At 46.6% G+C, this 21,512-nt stretch overlaps 1 protein-coding gene across 2 annotated transcripts in view; it reads left to right on the forward strand.

The window, feature by feature from the left end:
• LOC115370060 (uncharacterized protein C14orf132) overlaps nt 1-20,930 on the forward strand; it is a 42,331-nt gene extending 21,401 nt beyond the window's left edge. The window contains exon 2 of one of the 2 annotated variants that reach the window (XR_003929220.1): nt 20,636-20,743. Coding sequence is in view for 1 of the 2 variants with exons in the window: in XM_030066872.1 (XP_029922732.1) it covers nt 20,636-20,854 (219 nt within the window). In the remaining variant the exon portion in view is untranslated. Of the gene's footprint in view, nt 1-20,635 lie in introns of both variants that reach the window. The other variant, XM_030066872.1, reaches the window with a different exon arrangement.
• The last annotated feature ends 582 nt before the right edge of the window (nt 20,931-21,512 follow it).

Genomic DNA, 21,512 nt, shown 5'->3' on the forward strand with positions numbered 1-21,512 from the left:
TAAAGTGGATCAATGACGCGATCAGTCATTGGTTTACATGTGACTGAGTCAAAGAATACCCCCACAGGATATTCAACATCCTCCTGATAACGAACCGTCTGTCTCAGGAATGTGGTTTTCAAAGCCCCTTTGTTGTCACACCACGATCATTCATTTACCCTAATGACTGGAGTTGGGGGGGGGCCTTGAAACCATACAACACATCTGAACAACACATCCTGAGTCTCATAGGACGTTGGTGGCCCCTGAGAAAGTGAGCTTTAATGCACCAAAATGGACTGTAGGCAATAAGGGTTGCCAAACATGCATCCAATATCAATGACAAAGGTCAAGCTTGTTACAGGAGTTAAGTTTTATCAACTTGAGTGTACAAGCAAAGGTAGATGTGACCCCGTTGTGATTTGTCATGTCATGTTTGGTGTCATTTTGTTCCATAGGGTGTAAGAAAACCAATTCTCAGGTGATTTTCAGAATTCCTCGAACAGATTGCATGATATGAAATCAAGTAGAGGAATATTTCATCTAATTCTGGTCTTTCGACCCCTCTCAAAGGCGGTCTCCCCTTTGGCCAAGAGGTTGAGACAAAGGGGTTTGCCCTTTGAAACTCATGACCGTCGGTAACCGTGATTGGCCAAAGACCACCGCCTGGGGAGGGGCTGAAAGAGTTAAAATCAGTGTGTGTCCAAGAGAGAAACAGAGCTTACACCATCCAAGCTCCATACAATAGAGCTTTACCATCACAAGTGTCTCAAAGAGCTTTTTATCATCCGAGCTCCATACGAGAACTTATCCCACCGAAACTACGGAACCAGATCGAGACCCCCGCAGAGCTTTTCCTGCGTGACTCCGTTCCAGCAAGCGACCAATCCACCGCAAGCTTTAGCTCCAGCTTCGTCGCTTCTCTTCTCCTCCGTCCGTCTGCTGCAATCAGCTGGTCCTCTCCGTCAACGCCGCGAGGTTTCAAACTCCGTTCCGATCCTCACTCCAGGCTGTACGCAGGTAGCCATACTCTCTGTTGCTTCAGTCTCTGGTGCGGTAATTAAATTTTAGTCAGTTAATGTTGACTGCCTTCTAGATTTCCCTATATCAGAATCAATCTCTCTCTCTCTCTTCGGCACACTTGAGTGGGTTATATTTCTTTCATTGAAATCTTTTGTTCATGTCCGTACTCATCACTTGTTTCTTATTCATGTCACTCCAATTTGGCCATTCATTGTATGTTTCATTTTATGTTTGTTGATTCATCTGTACATATCCCCATATATATATATATATATCTCATTTTATCATAGTTAGGTTTGTGTGATTGATAGTGTAGTTAATAAAGTGTGTTAAATTCACGTCCGTTGTTTGTGGTTTATGAGTGGAATTCTTGATCCCTATTCGGAAAAGGTCCGACTGCCCTTTTAATTTTGATTTGATTATTTCTAGGTCTAAACTATCATTTTCAAGGTTGTAATCCTTCCGATTTAAACTGTTTTCCTGCTTGATCACCAGAAACACAGTTTCATCGGTCCTTGTTACATCTTTTCTCCGGCCAAGTTGCCGTGATAAACTAATCATCACTTTCAAAGTGTTGAATAGTTTATTCTTCTAATTTCCCCATTGTTTTATGATAGTCAAACTAAGCGAGTAATCCTACATATATTGGTGGAGAATGCGGGTAGATTAAATCAAGTTTCCACTCATAAATTCACTATAAGCGTTGCCGCTACAATTGCGAGCTGGTTGAAGTGAATTAACCTTTATTGCTGTGCTACTATTAATCAGGCAAAACTGTATCGGGCCTTGCAGCATAAAGAAGGAGAATAAGGAACTAATAAGTGGTCCAATTTGCCCCTCTAGTGGAGACGTCTGCTAGCGGTGAAATTTCAGATCTGTGTTTTTGTGAGTTGTCAACCCAGGGTCTCTAGCGACCGTGTGGGTTTGTGTAACGGCCGTAATTAAACTTGGACAGACTTAAGGTCTAGTCTTAAGTATTTGTGCGCATTATTGTTCAGACGGACTCGGGCGTATTCCCCGTTTCCAACGTCTGCTTGGTACCTGCGTCAGCCAGCAGTAGCGTTACGAATCTCTAACCTATTTTAGCTGGGCTGATTGCTCCCTTTTACCACTGGAGTAATTAACCAGTGGTAGTTTCTGTGTAGCGCTGGACGTTAGACAGTTACACACTTTCTAAGCACCATATAGCCAGACAGAAAGGCTAGGATATAATTGCTTGTGTGGGAGCCGCGTCGTCAAACCCAAAGCGGTTTTAAAAGGACGACTGCGTATGTTTAGGTGTAAACCTACATACCGTAACATTGTGGCAGAAGAGCCACGGGCCAGAGAGGCCGTCTAGCTCAGCAGTAAAGCTTGGGAAATTGTCGCGGCACTGTCCGCTCAGTTTGAATTGTGCATGCCAGTAAGTTTGTAACAAAGTCCACTGGATAACGAGCGCCGACTCGTATGTGCATGAAACCCTGCTTGTTTGTGTGCTGATTAAGCTTTTAATGCTTCATAGCGGCGCCGACCGCTTTCCCCGGTTGATTTGATAGCATAGTAGTATTCCTCTGCGCAGGATTGCCCCCTACTTATGCAAATAGAGTGACGTCACCGGACGACTCCGTTCCCTTCCGGGTAAAATTTTCTGGCGCATGCGCGGTCTCCCGCGACACCATCTTGGTTTAGCCTGAGCTAAATCAAGGCTAGGCTAGGGCAGCCTAAACAGTGTGTTGGTAGCCTAAGCTAATTGGAAGCTAGGCCAAGCACCGTTTAACCCCTGTATGATAATACAGGCAACTAAGCCATTGTTTTAGCTAAAGCTAACTAACGGTTGGGTTAGCCAGCTAAACTATTGTTTTTCATCTAAAGCTAATTGACGGCTAGATGAGCCATTTTGGTGCTAGCAGCTAAGCTAGCTAGTGCAGGGTACAGTCAGAATATACCCTGAAGCTTGTACTGGTGCTAAGTCGCTGTGTGGGTGCTAAGGCTAGCGCCCCTCAAAGCTATTGTGGTTAACAGTAACTACAGGCCCAGTGAGCAAGGTGAGCTGTATCTCTGATTTTTAATTTTGGGTTGTGGTTGGTTTATTGGTCTGGTCAAAATCAGTTAAAGGCTAACTGTACTCTTTATCAGTCCTTACAAGGTTAGATATACTGATCACACCTCCACACCATAAACCCTAAACCCACTCCCCGCTCATTAACCGAACCAGCTGTTGAGATGGAAAGTCCGACTAGCACCCCCGCTGGCTGGGATGATCTTGGAGTGTGGTTGACGACCATGACCCACAGCATCACCCCAGACTACGCGACCACGCTGAAGTCTGCCTCAGCCAAGAAACTGGAGAATAACCTGACGGAAATTCTGGCCAACCCACCAGAACAGAATTACGGCAGCAAGGAACTGGCTAAGATATTGAGCATACTGGCTCATAACCTGTTGGCTCAGGTTAAGCTCAGCGAGAAGGAAGTGGCCGACTTGAAGCAGGAGGCCCAACAAAATGCAGACCTGTACCACCAGGAGGTCAAGAGACTCAACGAAGAGTCACAAGCCCTAACTGCACGCCACCAGAAAGAAAAGAATGAGGTGCTGCAGCAAAAGCATTTCCTGGAAGCTGAGTTGGAAGACGCCGAGATCATCCTAGCAGAAAAGGACAGGAAGATCCAAGAGCTCCAGGAGGAAAACCAGGACCTCCAGAAAAATCAGCAGGATCTCCACGGCGCTACGGGCCAGCCACCATCAGAAAACCCTGAGCAAGATAATACCCAGATGGCAGAGCTCCTGTACAAAGCTGAGGAGAAATTAAAGGATAGAAAGGGCCGAATCAAAGCCCTAGAGGGTCATCTGGAGGACTCTAAACAACAGACTCACAACCTGGAGCAGGTGCTGTCTATCATGAAGACAGACCTCCAAAACGCCCAGGAAGGCCGAAAGTCTGACCAGGAAGAAATCGAGGCATTGAAACGGGAGCTACAGCACGCCTATCGTTTGCGACAAGAGAGGCAAGACACCTCTAGCCTCCGAAGGAAGCAAGACACTTCTAGCCTCCGAGGGAAGCAGGAACCCCTTTGGGATCTTCGTGACATGGCCGAGCCCGATGAAGAAGAGAGGGACGGCGTGGACCGGTTGTACAGATCCCTGCCTTCCCCGTCACAACCGAGACTGTCAAGGAGACCTGATGACGGAGACTCATACCACCCATCTGCAGCACCAAGACTTGGGCACCAGCTCGGCACTGCTCTCAAAGACTTGGACCGGGTAGCCAGGAATATCAACACTTTCACACCCAGTCCATCAGGAGGCCATGATGTTCATGCCTACTTACAAGATGTGGAGTATCACACTGGCCGACTGCCCCACGCTACAGATGAGGATCGCCTACATTTGATAAGGATCACCTCCAGTCTCGAGGTGCGCAGTTTCCTCGACCGCCAGGCTCCCTCTGTGAGAGATGACTACACCAGGCTAAAACAAGCTCTAATACGGGAATTTTCAGATCCCGAGTCAGAGCAAGGACTGACAACGGCCCTAGATGTCAAGCAAGGCAGACAAGAAACGCCCCAAGCCTATTACCAACGGCTTCGGCGGGCCTACTTCGGGTCCAGAAACGAGCCAGATATGGAAGAAGATGCAAATTTCAAGACTCTCTTCTTGCGGAACCTCCATCCATATGTGAGTCACGTCCTGGGAGTGATGGCCTGCCCTCGAACCATGACTAGCCTGCAGCTGCGAGACTTGGCCATCAAAGCGTTCAACAAGCAAAGAGCCGCCTCCGAGAAATCCTCAAAGACGGCCACGGTTCTAAGTCTCGACCAGGACCGTCCAAACCTGGCTCTGGAAGGAACTCAAGTAGGAACCAAACCAAAGGTTCGGGATGCCCTGCACAGACCCCCAGCGGCCCGTCCAAGCAAAGAATCCCAGTCCCCACGTTGGTCCAAATCCAAGGATGACCAGCGGAAAGAGTCATTCAACTCTAACCGAACCACCGGGTGGCCTCGAAAAGCAAGCACCTGGAGGGCCCCTGGAGGAGACAGGACAGCCAGGTCATCGCCACCAAGCAGCCCAAGGCTCAACCGTTCCTCCCGCAAGCCAACCTACCAGGGAGGAAACCAATCTAGCTCCCCTCCAATTCGCATGACCCGTGAAGAGCTGCGTAGAATCGTCAAGGAGGTGACTAAGGAGCTCAGATCACCATCACCTAAACCAAAGGACCCCTCGTTATGACTAGGCACAGGCCCGGCAACCTACGACTACCAGTCAACAGCCCCAGAACAAAGTGCACATCGGCCAACTAAGACTAACCCTGTCGCCCAGATGAACAGTGTAGAACAACCACTCCAACTGATGGCATTACAGGCTGTTGAAGAGAATGATCATAACGACAAAATGCATGACGCTATGTCAGAAACTGACCTGGACCAACTAGACCTATATCGGGACCCCGCTGAAAGTTCCACTGTAGTTCCTGAAAGTGCAGTCCTAGTGGTTCAGCTTCACACCGACACCACTCCAGAGGTCCCTGATGCCCTCACTGTTGCAGTGAAAGCCCCAGTCAAGTGCCTCTTAGGGGAACTACAAGAAAAAGGGATAGCCCGGAAGTTTTACCTAAAGACCACAGTAGAGCGGCTACTCACCTGCGAAGCCTTAGTCGACACTGCGGCCGACATCACCCTGATGTCCTCTGACTTGTTCAACACACTTCTTGTATCCATCAAGCAACTAAGGAAAACCCTCAAGCTGCAACGATGTGACATGAATGTCCAGGCCTACTCCACAGTCGGCACCCAGATACAGTGGATGACCCCAATTCATCTCACCATTGGGCCCATGGAGGTGGTTCACCCAGTTTACATTTCACCACTAAACTCCATACCACTCCTGGTAGGCAAAGACCTCCTCAACCGTTTCGAACCTCTGATTGACTTCCAGAAATTGAAGATATGGGCTCAAGTGCGTGAACCACTACCATTAACACCAGTAGTCCAGTGTCATGCCCTCAACTCAGCCACCGGAGAGCACCCACCAGGGGACGAGGGACTGGAACCCCAGCTTTTGTCAGCCCAAAGCCACCAGGAACACCAAAACCTCCTGTGCACCATAAGCCAAGACCCTGAACTGGGCTCCTTTCGTCCCAGCATTCAAAAGGGGGTAGAGTTGGAAGAAGTCCTGATGGAAGACACGGTGTTGGCCTTGTGGACGGAACGATCAGCCATCAACCACGATCTATTCCAGTCACTACAACGAGCCAACCCAAACCTAATGTACACTGACAAAGCCGCTCGGTTCCCTCTGGGCACAGAGCCCCAGACCATTCTGAATGCTCAATGTGTCTGCGCTCTCAAAATGAACTGGAATCAACGGCACCTACTGCACTATTTCCTCGTCATCCCCAACCTGCCACATCAAGTCTACATCGGGGCTGACGTGTTAATCCGCCTCGCTGCACGAGTCGACACCATCAACAACCTCTTATGGTGTCCACCCCGCAGTCAGACAATGGTGCCAAAACCCGACACTGCCAACCTCCGTTCAGGCCAAATCATACCAGAAGCATGTGCAGTAATCACAGAGTCAGAAGCTACGTTGCCAGCCTACACTAAGGGTGTTGCTGTACGTTTGAACTTAAAACCAGGTCAAACATTGTCAAACACCTTAGTGGTCTTTCAACCCACAATGGAATGCTCCGAATTGGGCTTGACCCTTGAAGCTACCCCGCTGTTGGAGGTGAACTCACGGTCATTCTATGTCCTATTCAACAACTGCACTGCTGCAGACATCGTGGTACCAAAGAGATCTCCACTTGGCTGGCTCATCGATTCCAACTTTCATGATTTTGAACTACAAGTGCCGGTGATCGGTAACCTTCCCCCAGGTCTACTCCCAGAACAGCCCAACCGGGACACGGTGTTTACTGTTCCGTCCCGAACCATCGCCATCACAACCGTGGCTCCTGTGGTTACCGATTCAGTGTATCGAGTGGAAGTCACGGAAGACCATCACATGACGGTGCACGCTGTCACCACACAACCCATGACGGTGGACCCTAAAACCTCAACGGCGTCCAATATTGCGGTCTCTCCTGAAGGGCCCGATGAACCGTATGAGGGATTCTATGACCAAATCCAGCAAGTCCTGAAGGAGGCCGATGCTCTGCAGTGTGAGGAAGACCGCCACAAATTACAGCAGGTTCTTTACAAATACAAAGACTTCTTTGCAAAAGACTCTTTGGACTGTGGCCTGACAGACATCCACATGGTGCGAATTCCGACGCGACCAGACGCGCCGCCCACCTATGTGCGACAATACAAAATTCCATTGGCATCATACGAACCAGTCCAAGATATCATTGATGAAATGCTGAAGAAAGGTGTCATCCGGCCCTGCAACAGCACATATTCATCACCCATTTGGCCTGTCCTCAAACCCAACGGTAAATGGCGCCCCACGATTGACTACCGGAAGTTGAATCAGCAAGTTCCTCTGTCCCGGTGGCCAATGACTCAGTTGGACCAAGAGCTCCATAAGGTCAGAGGGGCAAAATTCTTTTCTACTGTCGACGTCGCCTCTGGATTCTGGACTATCCCTGTGCATCCAGAGGACCAACACAAACTGGCGTTCACCTTCGCCAACCGCCAGTATACCTTCACCAGGTGTCCCTTCGGTTACGCCAACTCTCCAGCAGAGTTTAACATCTTCCTCAATAAGGCATGCCCCGACGCCAGAGTAAGAGGTAATCTGATCTACGTCGATGACATCTTGATGAAAAGTGCTACACTTGAGGACCATCTACTAGAAATTGACCATGTCCTGGGCCAACTGGCAATGGCAGGTGCCAAGATCTCCCTCAAAAAGGGCCAATGGTGCAAAACCAAGGTAAATTACGTCGGCCTGCTGGTGGGTCCAAATGGCATTGAACCGCAATCCAGCCGTGCCCAGGCAATCCAGGATATTAAGAGACCAACCAATGTTTCAGAGCTCCGCAGTTTTCTGGGCGTCTGCAACTACTCCCGCCAGTTCATTGAACACTTTGCAGACATAGCTCGCCCCCTTACCGAGCTGCTGAAAAAGGATACCCCTTTCCAATGGACAGATACACATGACAAAGCCATGCAAGAGTTGAAACACCTCCTCTGTAAAGCACCCTGTCTGGCCTACCCAAACCCTGACAGAGAGTTTCACCTGGAAGCGGGTTTCTCCAGTCAATGTCTGAGTGCTGGCTTGTACCAAGTGTATGATCAAGATCGACGAGTGGTGGCCTACGCCAGTAAAAACCTTCTTCCACCGGAGCAGAAATACTCAGACTGTGAAAAAGCGCTGCTATCAACTGTATGGGCAGTAAAACATTTCTCGAATTATGTTGGTGGCCAGAAAATCATCATTGAAACATGTCACCAACCAGTCACATTCCTGCACAGCCAGCGCATTCGAGACGGCACTGTAACCAATGCCCGAATTGCAACCTGGCTCATGACCTTACAGGGCCGGAACATTGAGGTGCACTACTGCCAAAACAGGAAACTGCCTTTGGCCACGGATCTCGCCATCTGCCAGCACTGTTCGCATAACATTCCGCCTTTAAGTGGTACGCCAGTTGACCCACCTCCACTGGCACAATCCAACCACCACTATTTTGATGACAATGCCTGTCAAGGGATGATAACGGCATATGTGGATGGCTGTTCATTCAACCACAAAGGTACGCTTAAAGCCGGCGTGGGAATTGTATGGGTGAATGACAACCCCTGCCAACCACAAATGTTCCAGCTGGGACATAACACATCCCAGTATGCAGAGATGTCAGCTATCCTCATCACCCTTCAGACAGCTAAGAAACACAACATCCAGCAGCTACTCATCTGCACGGATTCAAATTATGCACGTCTAAGTTTTATGTGCCATCTGCCGATCTGGAAACAAAATGGCTTCCACACATCCAGCAATAAGCCAGTCAAGCACAAGGATATCATACTGGCATGTGACGCCATTGTTGTGGATCGCGACATGCACATATACTGGAAGAAAGTTCGTGGTCACTCCAAACAACCAGGAGTTGACAAAACACTCAATGACCAAACTGACGCACTGGCCAAGGACGGCGCCCTGCATGGTGAAATCTGGACCTTCGAAGCCCACCCACCCTCCCATTCAGTGGCAGTCGTCACTCGTCGCCAGGCTGCCTCGACTTCGCCTGCTGTGTCAACCTCGGTGTCCTTGACACCTCAAATAGACATCCCGGATCTGATTTCCCTGCAGGCCACTGACTCAGCCATTGCCCTCATGGTCGCACACCTCTCCGACCCTGCGACCACGCCCCTCTCGCCTGATGCATTGGCTGCCGATACTTCTCTTCGTCGTTTTCACTCCGTGGCGCCCTCCCTCCGTCTGTTGCATGGCGTCCTCTTCTATGTCACTGGTGATCACTCTTCGCCACGTCTCGTGGTTCCCCAGTGCCAAAGGGGGGTGATGATGATGCATGCCCACGACGCACCATATGCGGGACATCGTAGTGCCAAAACTACATATGAGGCATTAAGTCAAGTGGCATACTGGCCAAACATGCGTCAAGACATAACTGAATATGTTCAGGCATGCCTACTCTGCTGCCAGTTCCAACCGGCAAATCCAAACCATAGAGCACCACTGCAACGTCGAGGCATCTGTTTCCCATGGTCGGACCTCCAAATTGACTGGGTTGGACCACTCCCCAAGTCAACTAGGGGAAACAAGTATTTCCTCACAGTCACCTGCGCCTTCACCAAGTGGGTGGAATGCCTGCCAGCTCCGAATGACACGGCTCAAACCACCGCCTGTCTACTGATGAACCACGTGTTCTCACGATTTGGGCTGCCGGTACAAATTGATTCTGATCGAGGCACCCATTTCACTGCAGAGATCATGCAGGAAGTCTGGAAGCTCCTGGGCATCAAATCTCAACTCCACATCAGCCACCACCCCATCTCGTCAGGCCAGGTGGAACGCACCAATCGGACGGTCGTCGAGATGCTGAAAAAGTACGTGGCAGCGAACCAAAGAGACTGGGATATCAAGTTGCCTTTAGTGCTGATGGCCATCAGAGCCACTCCTCACAAATCCACTGGAGCAGCCCCGTTCGAGCTCATGACGGGAAGGCAGATGACTTTGCCTCTCCACCTGCTGTACCAGCCAGGAGACAATAATATTGTAACGGCGTACACCACCCATCAGTACCTCGAGGACCTGCATCGACACCTAAGGACTGCTTTCGCCTTCGCCCAGAAACACTTGCAAGAAAGTGCCACGGGCAGGAAAGCCTATTATGATCAGAAGGCCTCTCACCAGGAACTCCAGGTAGGGGATAAGGTATGGTATTATGTGTTCGCCCAGCCAACCCAGACCACCGGACAAAATCCCCGAAACCTGTCCAAAAAGTTCCTCCCTCACTGGGCAGGACCCTATGAGATCATGGACAAACTCTCACCAGTGGCCTATCGCATCAAGATCAGCAAAGGCCCAAAGGAACCCGTCCTGAAATGGGTCCATCGAAACCAAATCAAGATCCACCGGGGCCTCTCCAAACAGCTTCAGGACTCCCTGAGCACTCCGCAGAAAAAGGGGACAAATGGAAACGCCTAAACCATCATAGCAGAAGACCTACACCAAAGGGGGGTGTCACTTCACATATGTACACCTTCCACTTCACAAGCTAGCCACACCAAACTTGCCTGGTTGAAGTAAGGGGTAACTGGTGACCTTTGTTGCCTCTGCCCAAAGTTTGTTGTTTTATTTTATTATTTTAATTTGTTGTTTTTGAAGGTAACCCTGGGTGGCTCACGCGGGCCCGGGAACGCCTTTGAAGATTAGAGTAAGGGTCAAGCTAGACAGACCACTCACACAGCTAGCGACAGGAACCAGGCAAGTAACTCTCCTGTATTGTTTTGAGTAAAATAAACCAAAGGCTATGACCATAACCCAACCCTAACTAAATTGGCAACACTAACTGGTAGGTCCTGCTGCTTTGCCGGTGTACTAATCATGGTTGTTTTTGTGTGTGTGTTTTTTTTTTTTTTCTACCCGGTAGGATGGGACCCATGTTCGTAGTGCTGCTGTGCTGGACATTGGGGGTACAGTCCCAGACCGAGACCGTGCTCCCAGGGCCGACCTCGGGCATAGTCCTGCGGGACCAACCGGGTCTGTTGATAACCAATTGCCGAACCCATACTCAAAAGGTGTATGTTCGCCTCAACCCCTTTGATGTATGCCGGGCTCATTACCCAGTACAGTCGCCTCAGACAAGCTGGGCGGGAAGTCGTTGGACCAGGGAAGCCGTTGAGCATGCAGAGGCTGACCTCACCCACATGCTCCAACAGCTGGACAAAGTGACCATCACTCAGTCTGAACTGAGTGGACAGTCACGTCGCCCTAAACGTTTTATAGGTGCATTACTCGGGGCAGCTGCCGCTGTTGGTACCCTTTTTAACATTGGGGTAACCACAGTCAACGCCGTCAATGTAGCCACCGTTAAGCGCAGTGTTAATGAGCTACAGGAGGAGATGCCCCAACTTAGGGAACAGCTCCGTACCCAAGCCCAAAGCCTCCAAACCATAGGACAAACATTGAAGGGAACCGTGGTTGTCCTTAACACCCACAGTGAGGCCTTAAATCATACCATAAAGACAGTAAACAAATTATTGTCTGTCATCCAGACCGACTATGCCCACACTCAGATTATAACTACCCTTATGACCGACATGTTGCGGGAGGTAAGTTCCTCCCTAGACATGTTGATTATGGGTCGAATTCCCCCATACCTGGTGTCGCTCGGTCTGGTCCAGCAAATCCTTACTGATACCTTGTCAGGCCCCCCCCAAACTCTCCAGACGCATGTAGCTTACTCTCTGGGGAGTGCCATCCCACTTTATGTAGATCCGTTGGAACGAGAGTTGGCTTTCCTGCTAACTTTGCCTATCATTGAGTCCAACAATGTATATAGGCTCAAAGACGTAGTCAATGTGGGCTTCTGGCAAGGGGAAACCCGAGTCAAGATCCATACACCTGATGTGGTTGCCTACCATGAGAGCAATCCGCAACTTTACCTGGCCCCCAACCTGAAAATGTGCACCCGTACCAAGGATGTGCATTACCTGTGTCCCAGCAAGCCTTTCATCAGGGACAACACTGAGGGCATCTGTGGCCTCCAGCCCATGGAGAATGAAGCCCAGTGCCCCGCAGAAGCTATGCCTCGCCACCAGGTGATGGTCACTGAAGCTGAAATTGTCGGCGATCAATGGTTGGTTAACACCCCGGCTAGGTATGCAACACTGACCTACGATCAGCACGACACGGCCACCCGTGTCCCGCTGCCTAACCAAACCATTTGGGTCAAGGTCCCCAAGAATGCCATTTTGCATATCGAAGACCTGGCCCTCTATCACCTCCCCGCCGAGTATTATGAAAGTGAGCTTGAAATCTCACCTTTCTTTAGACAGCGCTCCCTTGCCCTAGATCCCCAGTTAGAGGATCAAATTAAAATCACTGGCTCCCAGACCATCGACCTGACCCCGGTCGACAACGTAATCAAGGCCATAGCCCGATTACCCGAGATAAACCCAGCAGGAATAGTACAGGCTTGGTCCGCCGCCGACACCGCCTTATGTGTTGGAACGGCCCTAGGCTACGTGTCAACAATCTTTCTGACCTGTCTGCTGAGTAGGAGGGTGCAGGGACTGCAAGGTTCCGTGGCAAGATTAACTGCCCATCGGCCCCGATTGTTTAGAAGTCGGGAGACCCCCACTCAGCCAGATCCAGAACAACCGCTGAACCTTATTGAGATCACTCCTGCTGTTCCCCACAGGCAACCGGACCAGGAAGCAACGCTTCCCCGGGGTGACTCGTTGGAGGAATTAGCTTAGATAAGGGCCCCCTTTCTGCTGTAAGCTAGTTTAATCATAGTCAGTGGGTAACCCCAAGACTTACTTCTGTGTTTTTCGTTTCCTTCCTCCTTTCCTTGTTTTATTTGCAAAAGCATAAAGTGCCAAAAAGACTGCCAGGGTAGTGCCTTCCACCGCACCAGGGTAGCTGACGGGATAGAGGTGTTGGTTGCGTGCTGTTGTGTCTGCTCTTCCCATTTCCAACCAGGTGTGCTCGGTGACATCGCCGATGACATCGACCAAAAGGGGGGAGATGTAGGATTCAGGACTGCAAACATGAAGCACACCAACACCTGGCCTATCTGCCTGGTGACTGGAGGGTGACCCCATCAAAGATTGCAACTCTTGCCACACCAAAGGCTGTAATTCTGTCACCCCTGACCAACTGGAGCAACATACGAGTAAACAATGTGGCCTCACCTCCTCAAGAACTAATCATGGGACCACATGTTTCTCTCCTATAAGGACTTCTAAAGTGGATCAATGACACGATCAGTCATTGGTTTACATGTGACTGAGTCAAAGAATACCCCCACAGGATATTCAACATCCTCCTGATAACGAACCGTCTGTCTCAGGAATGTGGTTTTCAAAGCCCCTTTGTTGTCACACCACGATCATTCATTTACCCTAATGACTGGAGTTGGGGGGGGGCCTTGAAACCATACAACACATCTGAACAACACATCCTGAGTCTCATAGGACGTTGGTGGCCCCTGAGAAAGTGAGCTTTAATGCACCAAAATGGACTGTAGGCAATAAGGGTTGCCAAACATGCATCCAATATCAATGACAAAGGTCAAGCTTGTTACAGGAGTTAAGTTTTATCAACTTGAGTGTACAAGCAAAGGTAGATGTGACCCCGTTGTGATTTGTCATGTCATGTTTGGTGTCATTTTGTTCCATAGGGTGTAAGAAAACCAATTCTCAGGTGATTTTCAGAATTCCTCGAACAGATTGCATGATATGAAATCAAGTAGAGGAATATTTCATCTAATTCTGGTCTTTCGACCCCTCTCAAAGGCGGTCTCCCCTTTGGCCAAGAGGTTGAGACAAAGGGGTTTGCCCTTTGAAACTCATGACCGTCGGTAACCGTGATTGGCCAAAGACCACCGCCTGGGGAGGGGCTGAAAGAGTTAAAATCAGTGTGTGTCCAAGAGAGAAACAGAGCTTACACCATCCAAGCTCCATACAATAGAGCTTTACCATCACAAGTGTCTCAAAGAGCTTTTTATCATCCGAGCTCCATACGAGAACTTATCCCACCGAAACTACGGAACCAGATCGAGACCCCCGCAGAGCTTTTCCTGCGTGACTCCGTTCCAGCAAGCGACCAATCCACCGCAAGCTTTAGCTCCAGCTTCGTCGCTTCTCTTCTCCTCCGTCCGTCTGCTGCAATCAGCTGGTCCTCTCCGTCAACGCCGCGAGGTTTCAAACTCCGTTCCGATCCTCACTCCAGGCTGTACGCAGGTAGCCATACTCTCTGTTGCTTCAGTCTCTGGTGCGGTAATTAAATTTTAGTCAGTTAATGTTGACTGCCTTCTAGATTTCCCTATATCAGAATCAATCTCTCTCTCTCTCTTCGGCACACTTGAGTGGGTTATATTTCTTTCATTGAAATCTTTTGTTCATGTCCGTACTCATCACTTGTTTCTTATTCATGTCACTCCAATTTGGCCATTCATTGTATGTTTCATTTTATGTTTGTTGATTCATCTGTACATATCCCCATATATATATATATATATCTCATTTTATCATAGTTAGGTTTGTGTGATTGATAGTGTAGTTAATAAAGTGTGTTAAATTCACGTCCGTTGTTTGTGGTTTATGAGTGGAATTCTTGATCCCTATTCGGAAAAGGTCCGACTGCCCTTTTAATTTTGATTTGATTATTTCTAGGTCTAAACTATCATTTTCAAGGTTGTAATCCTTCCGATTTAAACTGTTTTCCTGCTTGATCACCAGAAACACAGTTTCATCGGTCCTTGTTACATCTTTTCTCCGGCCAAGTTGCCGTGATAAACTAATCATCACTTTCAAAGTGTTGAATAGTTTATTCTTCTAATTTCCCCATTGTTTTATGATAGTCAAACTAAGCGAGTAATCCTACATAATGTAATTTCACATAAAATCAACATTAATTTTTGGGCCGCAGCCCTCTATTCAGATAATTTTTGGCCTTTCATAGGAAAGGATTTGGGCACCTCTGCTCTAAACAAAACCTTTGAGCCCATAAAAGGAATAGAGAGGTTTTTCAAAACATTGGCTAGTATGTGTTACTTTTTACAATATAAATAGACAAAGAAAGAAACACCCTCATCAGTTGCCCCTGTGGTCGCATTTTGAAGGTCGACTATTCCAATTTCAGTCACCTCCCTGTTCACTCCCATGTATTTAGCAAACTTAGGCTAAAAAACAAACTTCCAAGTAAAACCTAAACAAAGCTGAAATTATGAAATACATACATACGTACATACATACATACACTCACAAACTCGTGACTTGTAAGGTGCTTTAGGTAGTTTCTGTCCCAGTTTTGTGATACAGTAATTTTGCACAACATGCTAATGTGACATCAAGGTTGTTTTCGCTCATGACCTTTCTGTGCTATTTTACCACCAGAATAAAACATACAGCTTCAAGGCAATGACTTTTTCATGAGAAGGTAATTGAGGTCAGAGTGTTCCCTTTGGTAGAGAAATATAGCCAAATAAAAAATAATGAAATAAGAACAGAAATGGGTTCTCTTTAAGTTAGGGTTGTGGAATCATATGCTTTTAGTTGTTTGCCGGTTGTGCTCCTGATTAGCTTTCCGTGACCAATAATGAAAATGAATTGAATGAGTGCTTTCATATTGTATTCTTACACAGAAACCAAAATGAAAACAAAATTTGTTCCTGTCACTTTGGCAAGGGCCCCTTTTTACTCATGAAGAAGCCTAGGAGGCAGCTTTAATTAAATATACATATTAAGTGGCTGATGTGAGTGCTCTTATAGTTTTCTTATAAATTATGCTCCCATATCTTACAGTTGCAACATTTTAAGCTCCTGGCAGAGGGGGAATGCACACACACACACACACACACACACACACACACACAGATACACATACACATACAAACAATGATGATTATTTTAGAGGAGACCGTTGTGCATGAAGAATGATGCATAATGGAAATGTTCCCATCAGTGGGACTTAATATGTCCCATTTAAGCTCTGGTTGGGACCCAAAATGGGCAGAATTACTTTTGGTGAGTGACAACTGACATGTAGTTTATGTATTAATTTATTTAATCTCTTCCAAATGGCAGCCTGGAGGGGATCAGGTGTTTCTTTGGGATCTGGTGTTTGGTCTGGTGTGTGTGTGTGTGTGTGTGTGTGTGTGTGTGTGTGTGTGTGTGTGTGTGTGTGTCTGTCTGTCTGTCTGTCTTTCTGCAGTTAATGTTGGAAGCTACTGGGCCTAACTGGTGCTCTTTCTGAAATGTGATTTCTGTCAAAAGTCATATAACTTCCGGCAAAGAGTCAGGAATGGCACATGAGCCATAGGTTCCTGATCACTTTTATAATGTGTTTAATAAAGTAAAACAGATGCACAGAAAACAAGAAAAAGCTAAACTCAAGAGAGCTTGAAAGTTTTACAGTATATTTCTACACTGTATAGTATTATATTGGAATCATAATTTGACACTACGCAGGGTGGTCTATAGTCTAGAAAAGGGAAGTCTTATAATTACTTGCCTTTCATTACTTTGATAAACTTTGGAGTGAGGCTACATGCATCAAATTTAGATCACAGGATGAAGCTTCCTGAACATCTCGATTAGATTGTTAGGCTTCATCAGGAGAGTTTAAATGACCATTTCTATTTGTTCTTTCTTTTGTGTTAATATCTGTGCACAATGAAAGAACTGTAGACCTCAATCAAGCCACGCTAAAAAAAATGTCCACCCTATTTGATCCTAGTGTCTAAAACATGCCACGGTCCTGCAGTGATTTTTGTTGGGTTTATTTTGACTTTTGGACAGGCTTTAGGGTTTTAAATTCCAACATGTCCACCAGTTGTTTGAAAAAGTGTACCTTAAATGGACTCTCCAGTGTTTGCAGACAGGTAGGTGAAGTGGAGAAGGTTTTGAATGAAATTATTCCCCTTGAGAATGTCAGTATGTTTGGTAAAAGCGTACTTACAATGTGTACCTAGAGGAAACTTAATAAGTGATTGTATAAGTTGTCATATGCTTCACTTTTTCCTGCTTTTACTTTGAATGCACCTGTTACTCCAGTGATAACAGGAAGTGCCACCTATACATATCTGTAGCGTGGCATGACTAGTGGTGGGTGGGTTATTCCTTCATTCCTCATCAGTATGACTGCTTGCCTTAATGAGAATATGCCTCCGAGGCAAATCTGCATTTAGAAATAGGAGACAGGGGCACAAGAGGGCATGAGAGACACTAATGTGTCAAACGAAACCTGATACTTTTGGCATCCTGGTGAGGAGGGAAAAAGCAAATATCTAGACCTCCCTCGTGGTGCACATAGTGAGAGCTAAGGATGGATGTGATGTGTGTGTCACAGGGGCAGAAGGCACAGGGGGCAACGCAGAGGTCTGGAGTTACACTGATGCAGCAACTTCAGCAATGTCAGGAATGTACTATAAATGTACAGTTTTGAGTTACTGGGACTTCCATGTTACCTCCATGAGACTTTATACCTTTATTCCACTATCCCTTTAAGGGAAATAATGTACTATTTACTTCTCTACATTTATCTGATGGCTGTGGTTTCCAGACATTTTGCAGGGAGCAAGCTCAAATTAGAGTCCTTACAGTTGAAATGAACAGTATATGGAACAGCTGAAGCTATATTATTAAAGCATTTCTTCCATTTTAATGCATCAACATTTTAACACACTGAAAGGAATCATTCTTTATAGTGATTACTTTTGCTTGTCATATGTAAATACATTTTACTGCCAATACTTACAAACCTTTACTCAAGTAACATTTTAAATGCAGGACTTTTACTTTTAATGGAGTATTTTTTCATTATACCATGGCTACTTTTACTTCACTAAAAGTTTTGACTATTTTTTCACCATTGCCCAGATGCTAATATGAATTAATACTCTTTTTTTAAGATTTTTTTTTTTTTTTTAGGCATTTCTGCTTTATTTGACAGTCATAGTGGATATAGACAGGAAGGGCAGGGGAGAGAGAGGGGATGACACGCAGCAAGGGGCCTGAGGTCAGATTCGAACCCTGGTCGCTGCGATCGGGACTAAGCCCTGGTACATGGTATGCACTCTTAACCGATGAGCCACCGGGGCACCCCATGAATTATTATTCTGTCTCACAGAAAGCAGCTGCATTAAAGGCCCACTGAGATATCTGTTTGTCTCTGTGTGTGTGTGTGTGCACGCGCACATGAGTGATGGACAGGGTCTATGTTTGCAGTGTTGTCATCATTTTTGTTGTCATGTGTGCTGGTGAGTGTATCACTGTGTGAGTGTTCTGGTAGCAACACAAGCAGCTACAACCAGTGCTAGTGGGCATGTTGATGATGATGTGTGCATGTGTGCATGTTAGAGAGAGAGAGAGAAAGAGAGAAAGAGTGAGAGAGAGAGAGAGAGAGAGAGAGAGAGAGAGAAAGAGTGAGAGTGAGAAAGAGAGAGGAACTGAGGAAGTCGTAGTCCAACATTATTTGATCTCATTACACCAATGATAACTTTATCGTTATTCATGCGCCTCAAAGTCTTCTGCTTCTCTCTCTCCTGACACGGTGACATGGTGCTATGGGAGCCCCCCTGGGACACACAGTTCCAGCTGAGACAAAAATTAGAAGTGATCTTCCGCCTCGCTTAACTTACTCTCCCTCTTTACTTGTGCAAATGCACACACATGCACACTTACATGTGTGCGCATGTGTGTCAGACTTGGTTAATCTGAGAATAAATCCCGCTGAGATGCTGACTTCTCTTTACTGTACTGTATAACTGTCCTGAGACTGGGTACAGCTGTGGGATTAACATCATGAGCAGAACATTTCTTCATCTAGGCCATTCTCATCATTGTATCATTTACCTAAGGCTGGATGCATTTGATTTTTAGCCTCATGGGACCCAGATCTCAAAATTACAATTTTTTTCTTATGTTTAGCTGCCAATGAAGACACCTTACACTAAAATCCCAGTGTCAGGCAGAACTGTCTGATGAGAAAATTAGATTTTGAATTGGATATAGTGAGCTGATATAGTTTGTGTGATTTGGTTCAATTTAGCAATCAATAATCTTTTCTTCAGGCCTAAATCTTAAATTGATTTGCTTGCAGAGTGCCGTGGTTGCACAGAGTATTAAAACAACACAAGCGAGTGTTTATTTACAGGTTCAGGTTTATAAAGTGGAGGACAGGAAGATTGTGTGAAATTTGGATTTGGATTTGGATTTGGATTATTCCATTGTGTTGGCAACATCGGTAAATTGAAGCTTTTTGAGGGGATGACTGATGATCGATTACAAAATGTAATCAATGTAATCATCGAGCTACAGTCGGTGTTACTGTAATCTCCGCCTCCTGGTCAATCACAGCAAGCTGTCCTTCATAACCTCTGAAAGGCAAGGCAAGTCTAATAAACTGTTCAAGTGAAGGTTAGCACAAAGTACTGGCGTAGCACAGCATGAAGTTTTGTGTTTGTTGTAATCAGACTGCACTGCACTCTCAATTTCACTCCGGCGTCACCCTCTAACCAGGACCACATGCTTTGAATTTACTTAATAACACAACAGAAACAATGCAGCTCTGCCTCACTCTGGAATTGATTGGAGGTTTTCAGGCATCAGGCATTCCTCCCAAGCAATTTGTATTCCTTTTTAGATATTCATTCGTGTGTTTGAATGTGTAGTGACGTGTATCTAGACACATCTTATTGTAGACCAGTATTTAATTATGTGAACAAGTCAATGTGAGGTGTAATTGTGGCACAAAAATAAACAAATCTGATAGTCTGCACCTTATTGTTGGAGCCCTATAGGCAGGCTTAGACAATGGCTTGTCGCTCACTGACTTACTGACTGACTTTTTTCAGAAATATGGTAGTGGAGCCTTCTTGTGGTGGCATTAAACATTGTTGGGGTTTGGTGGTGGATAGAAAGACCTGCAAACCTGTTGGAATGCCCCCTCGTCCTAATCCTTAGCTTAACCACACCAAACTGTGAGTTCCTGGAGGTGGCCTTTCTTGGCGGTCTCCCTGCCCACCACCAGGTGCTGTTGTAGGGAGTGGCTCTGGCAGGCACCGCCCTGGCTTTGCATTAAACCTTTGCTAATCTTGTGAATTCACACAGGGCATCTCAAAAGTATACACTTATAGTTGACAATATTTCACACTCACTTCATTTCTTAACAAACATGATAGTGGATAACCTCACTGTGCCTTTGTGGATTTAATCATACCAAACAGAGAAGGCAATTGTATAGTATATTCTGGTTTTTGGCTTTTTATGTGTCTATTTTCTTTTTTAATCTGTCCTTATCAAAATGATGCAGCCCATCTCACTGTTTTTCTGCTTGTCTCCGTGCTCCAAATTATTGTATATAATCTGTGGTGGATTATCTTTTACATCTCCCTCTCCCTTTTTTCCTCTCCCACACTCTCAATCTCCATTCCTCCTTCTTTCTTGCCCTCAACTGCACCTCTTCCTCCATCTACGCCACTCCATTTCCCCCCCCCTCCCCTCTGTCTCAACAGCATTTCCCGGCTGTGAGTGGGGCCTTCATGGATTCCCCATACAATGGCAATGCGTCCCTACAGACGTCCACGTCTAACCTCAACACCGGCTACTCCCGGCCTTCGGAAGCAGAGGATGATGGGAAGGTGTCCAGCGATACTATCTGGCTGTGGATCGCTGTGCTGGCGACCATTGGCAACATAGTGGTGGTGGCTGTGGTTTGCGCCTGTGCCTTCTGACGAGATAGTGGAAATAGTAAACGGAGTAAAACACTGCTGTTGTCAGATGACCAGAAAATCTTTCATCTCCCAAAAATAAAGAGCAAACTCAGCCTTACGTTTAGATCAATGACTATGGATTTTTGAAGTGGGAGTTTGTGTATGCATGTATGAATTAAAGTGTAAATTTAGAAAGGGGAAACTGAATGGGATGCCAGGGCCCTATAGTTCTGATGTTTAATTTTGAAATTTATTCAGCATGTAAAGACCCAGAAAAATTTTCAACTTGATATAACTAGGAAACACCAAAGCTGGACTATCAAGATTTTCATGTGACAGTAGCAGATGCTGTGGATGTACTTGTCAAACAAAGTGGTAGCCATTGTTTAAGTTCCTTATTTTATTGCATGTTGCTCCACCTGCAAAGGGGATATCTGAAAAACCCAAATTTCATTCTTTCAGTTGTCAGCATGTGCTAAGAACTGCTGGCTCCAGTGCGTGCCACAGAAATGAAGCGGGATATATATTATGCAGGACAGATCCACAATGTGGGACCTCTACAATAGCTGCTGAAGTATATCTAACAAAAACTCTCATACTGACCAAACGCAGACAGCAGCACACAGCACACATAGATGGATCTCTAGAGCTGAAAGAGATTGAGAAGCTTGTAGGTCAC

This window comes from Myripristis murdjan, chromosome 13, assembly GCF_902150065.1.
Source record: "Myripristis murdjan chromosome 13, fMyrMur1.1, whole genome shotgun sequence".
Taxonomy (NCBI): Eukaryota; Metazoa; Chordata; class Actinopteri; order Holocentriformes; family Holocentridae; genus Myripristis; species Myripristis murdjan.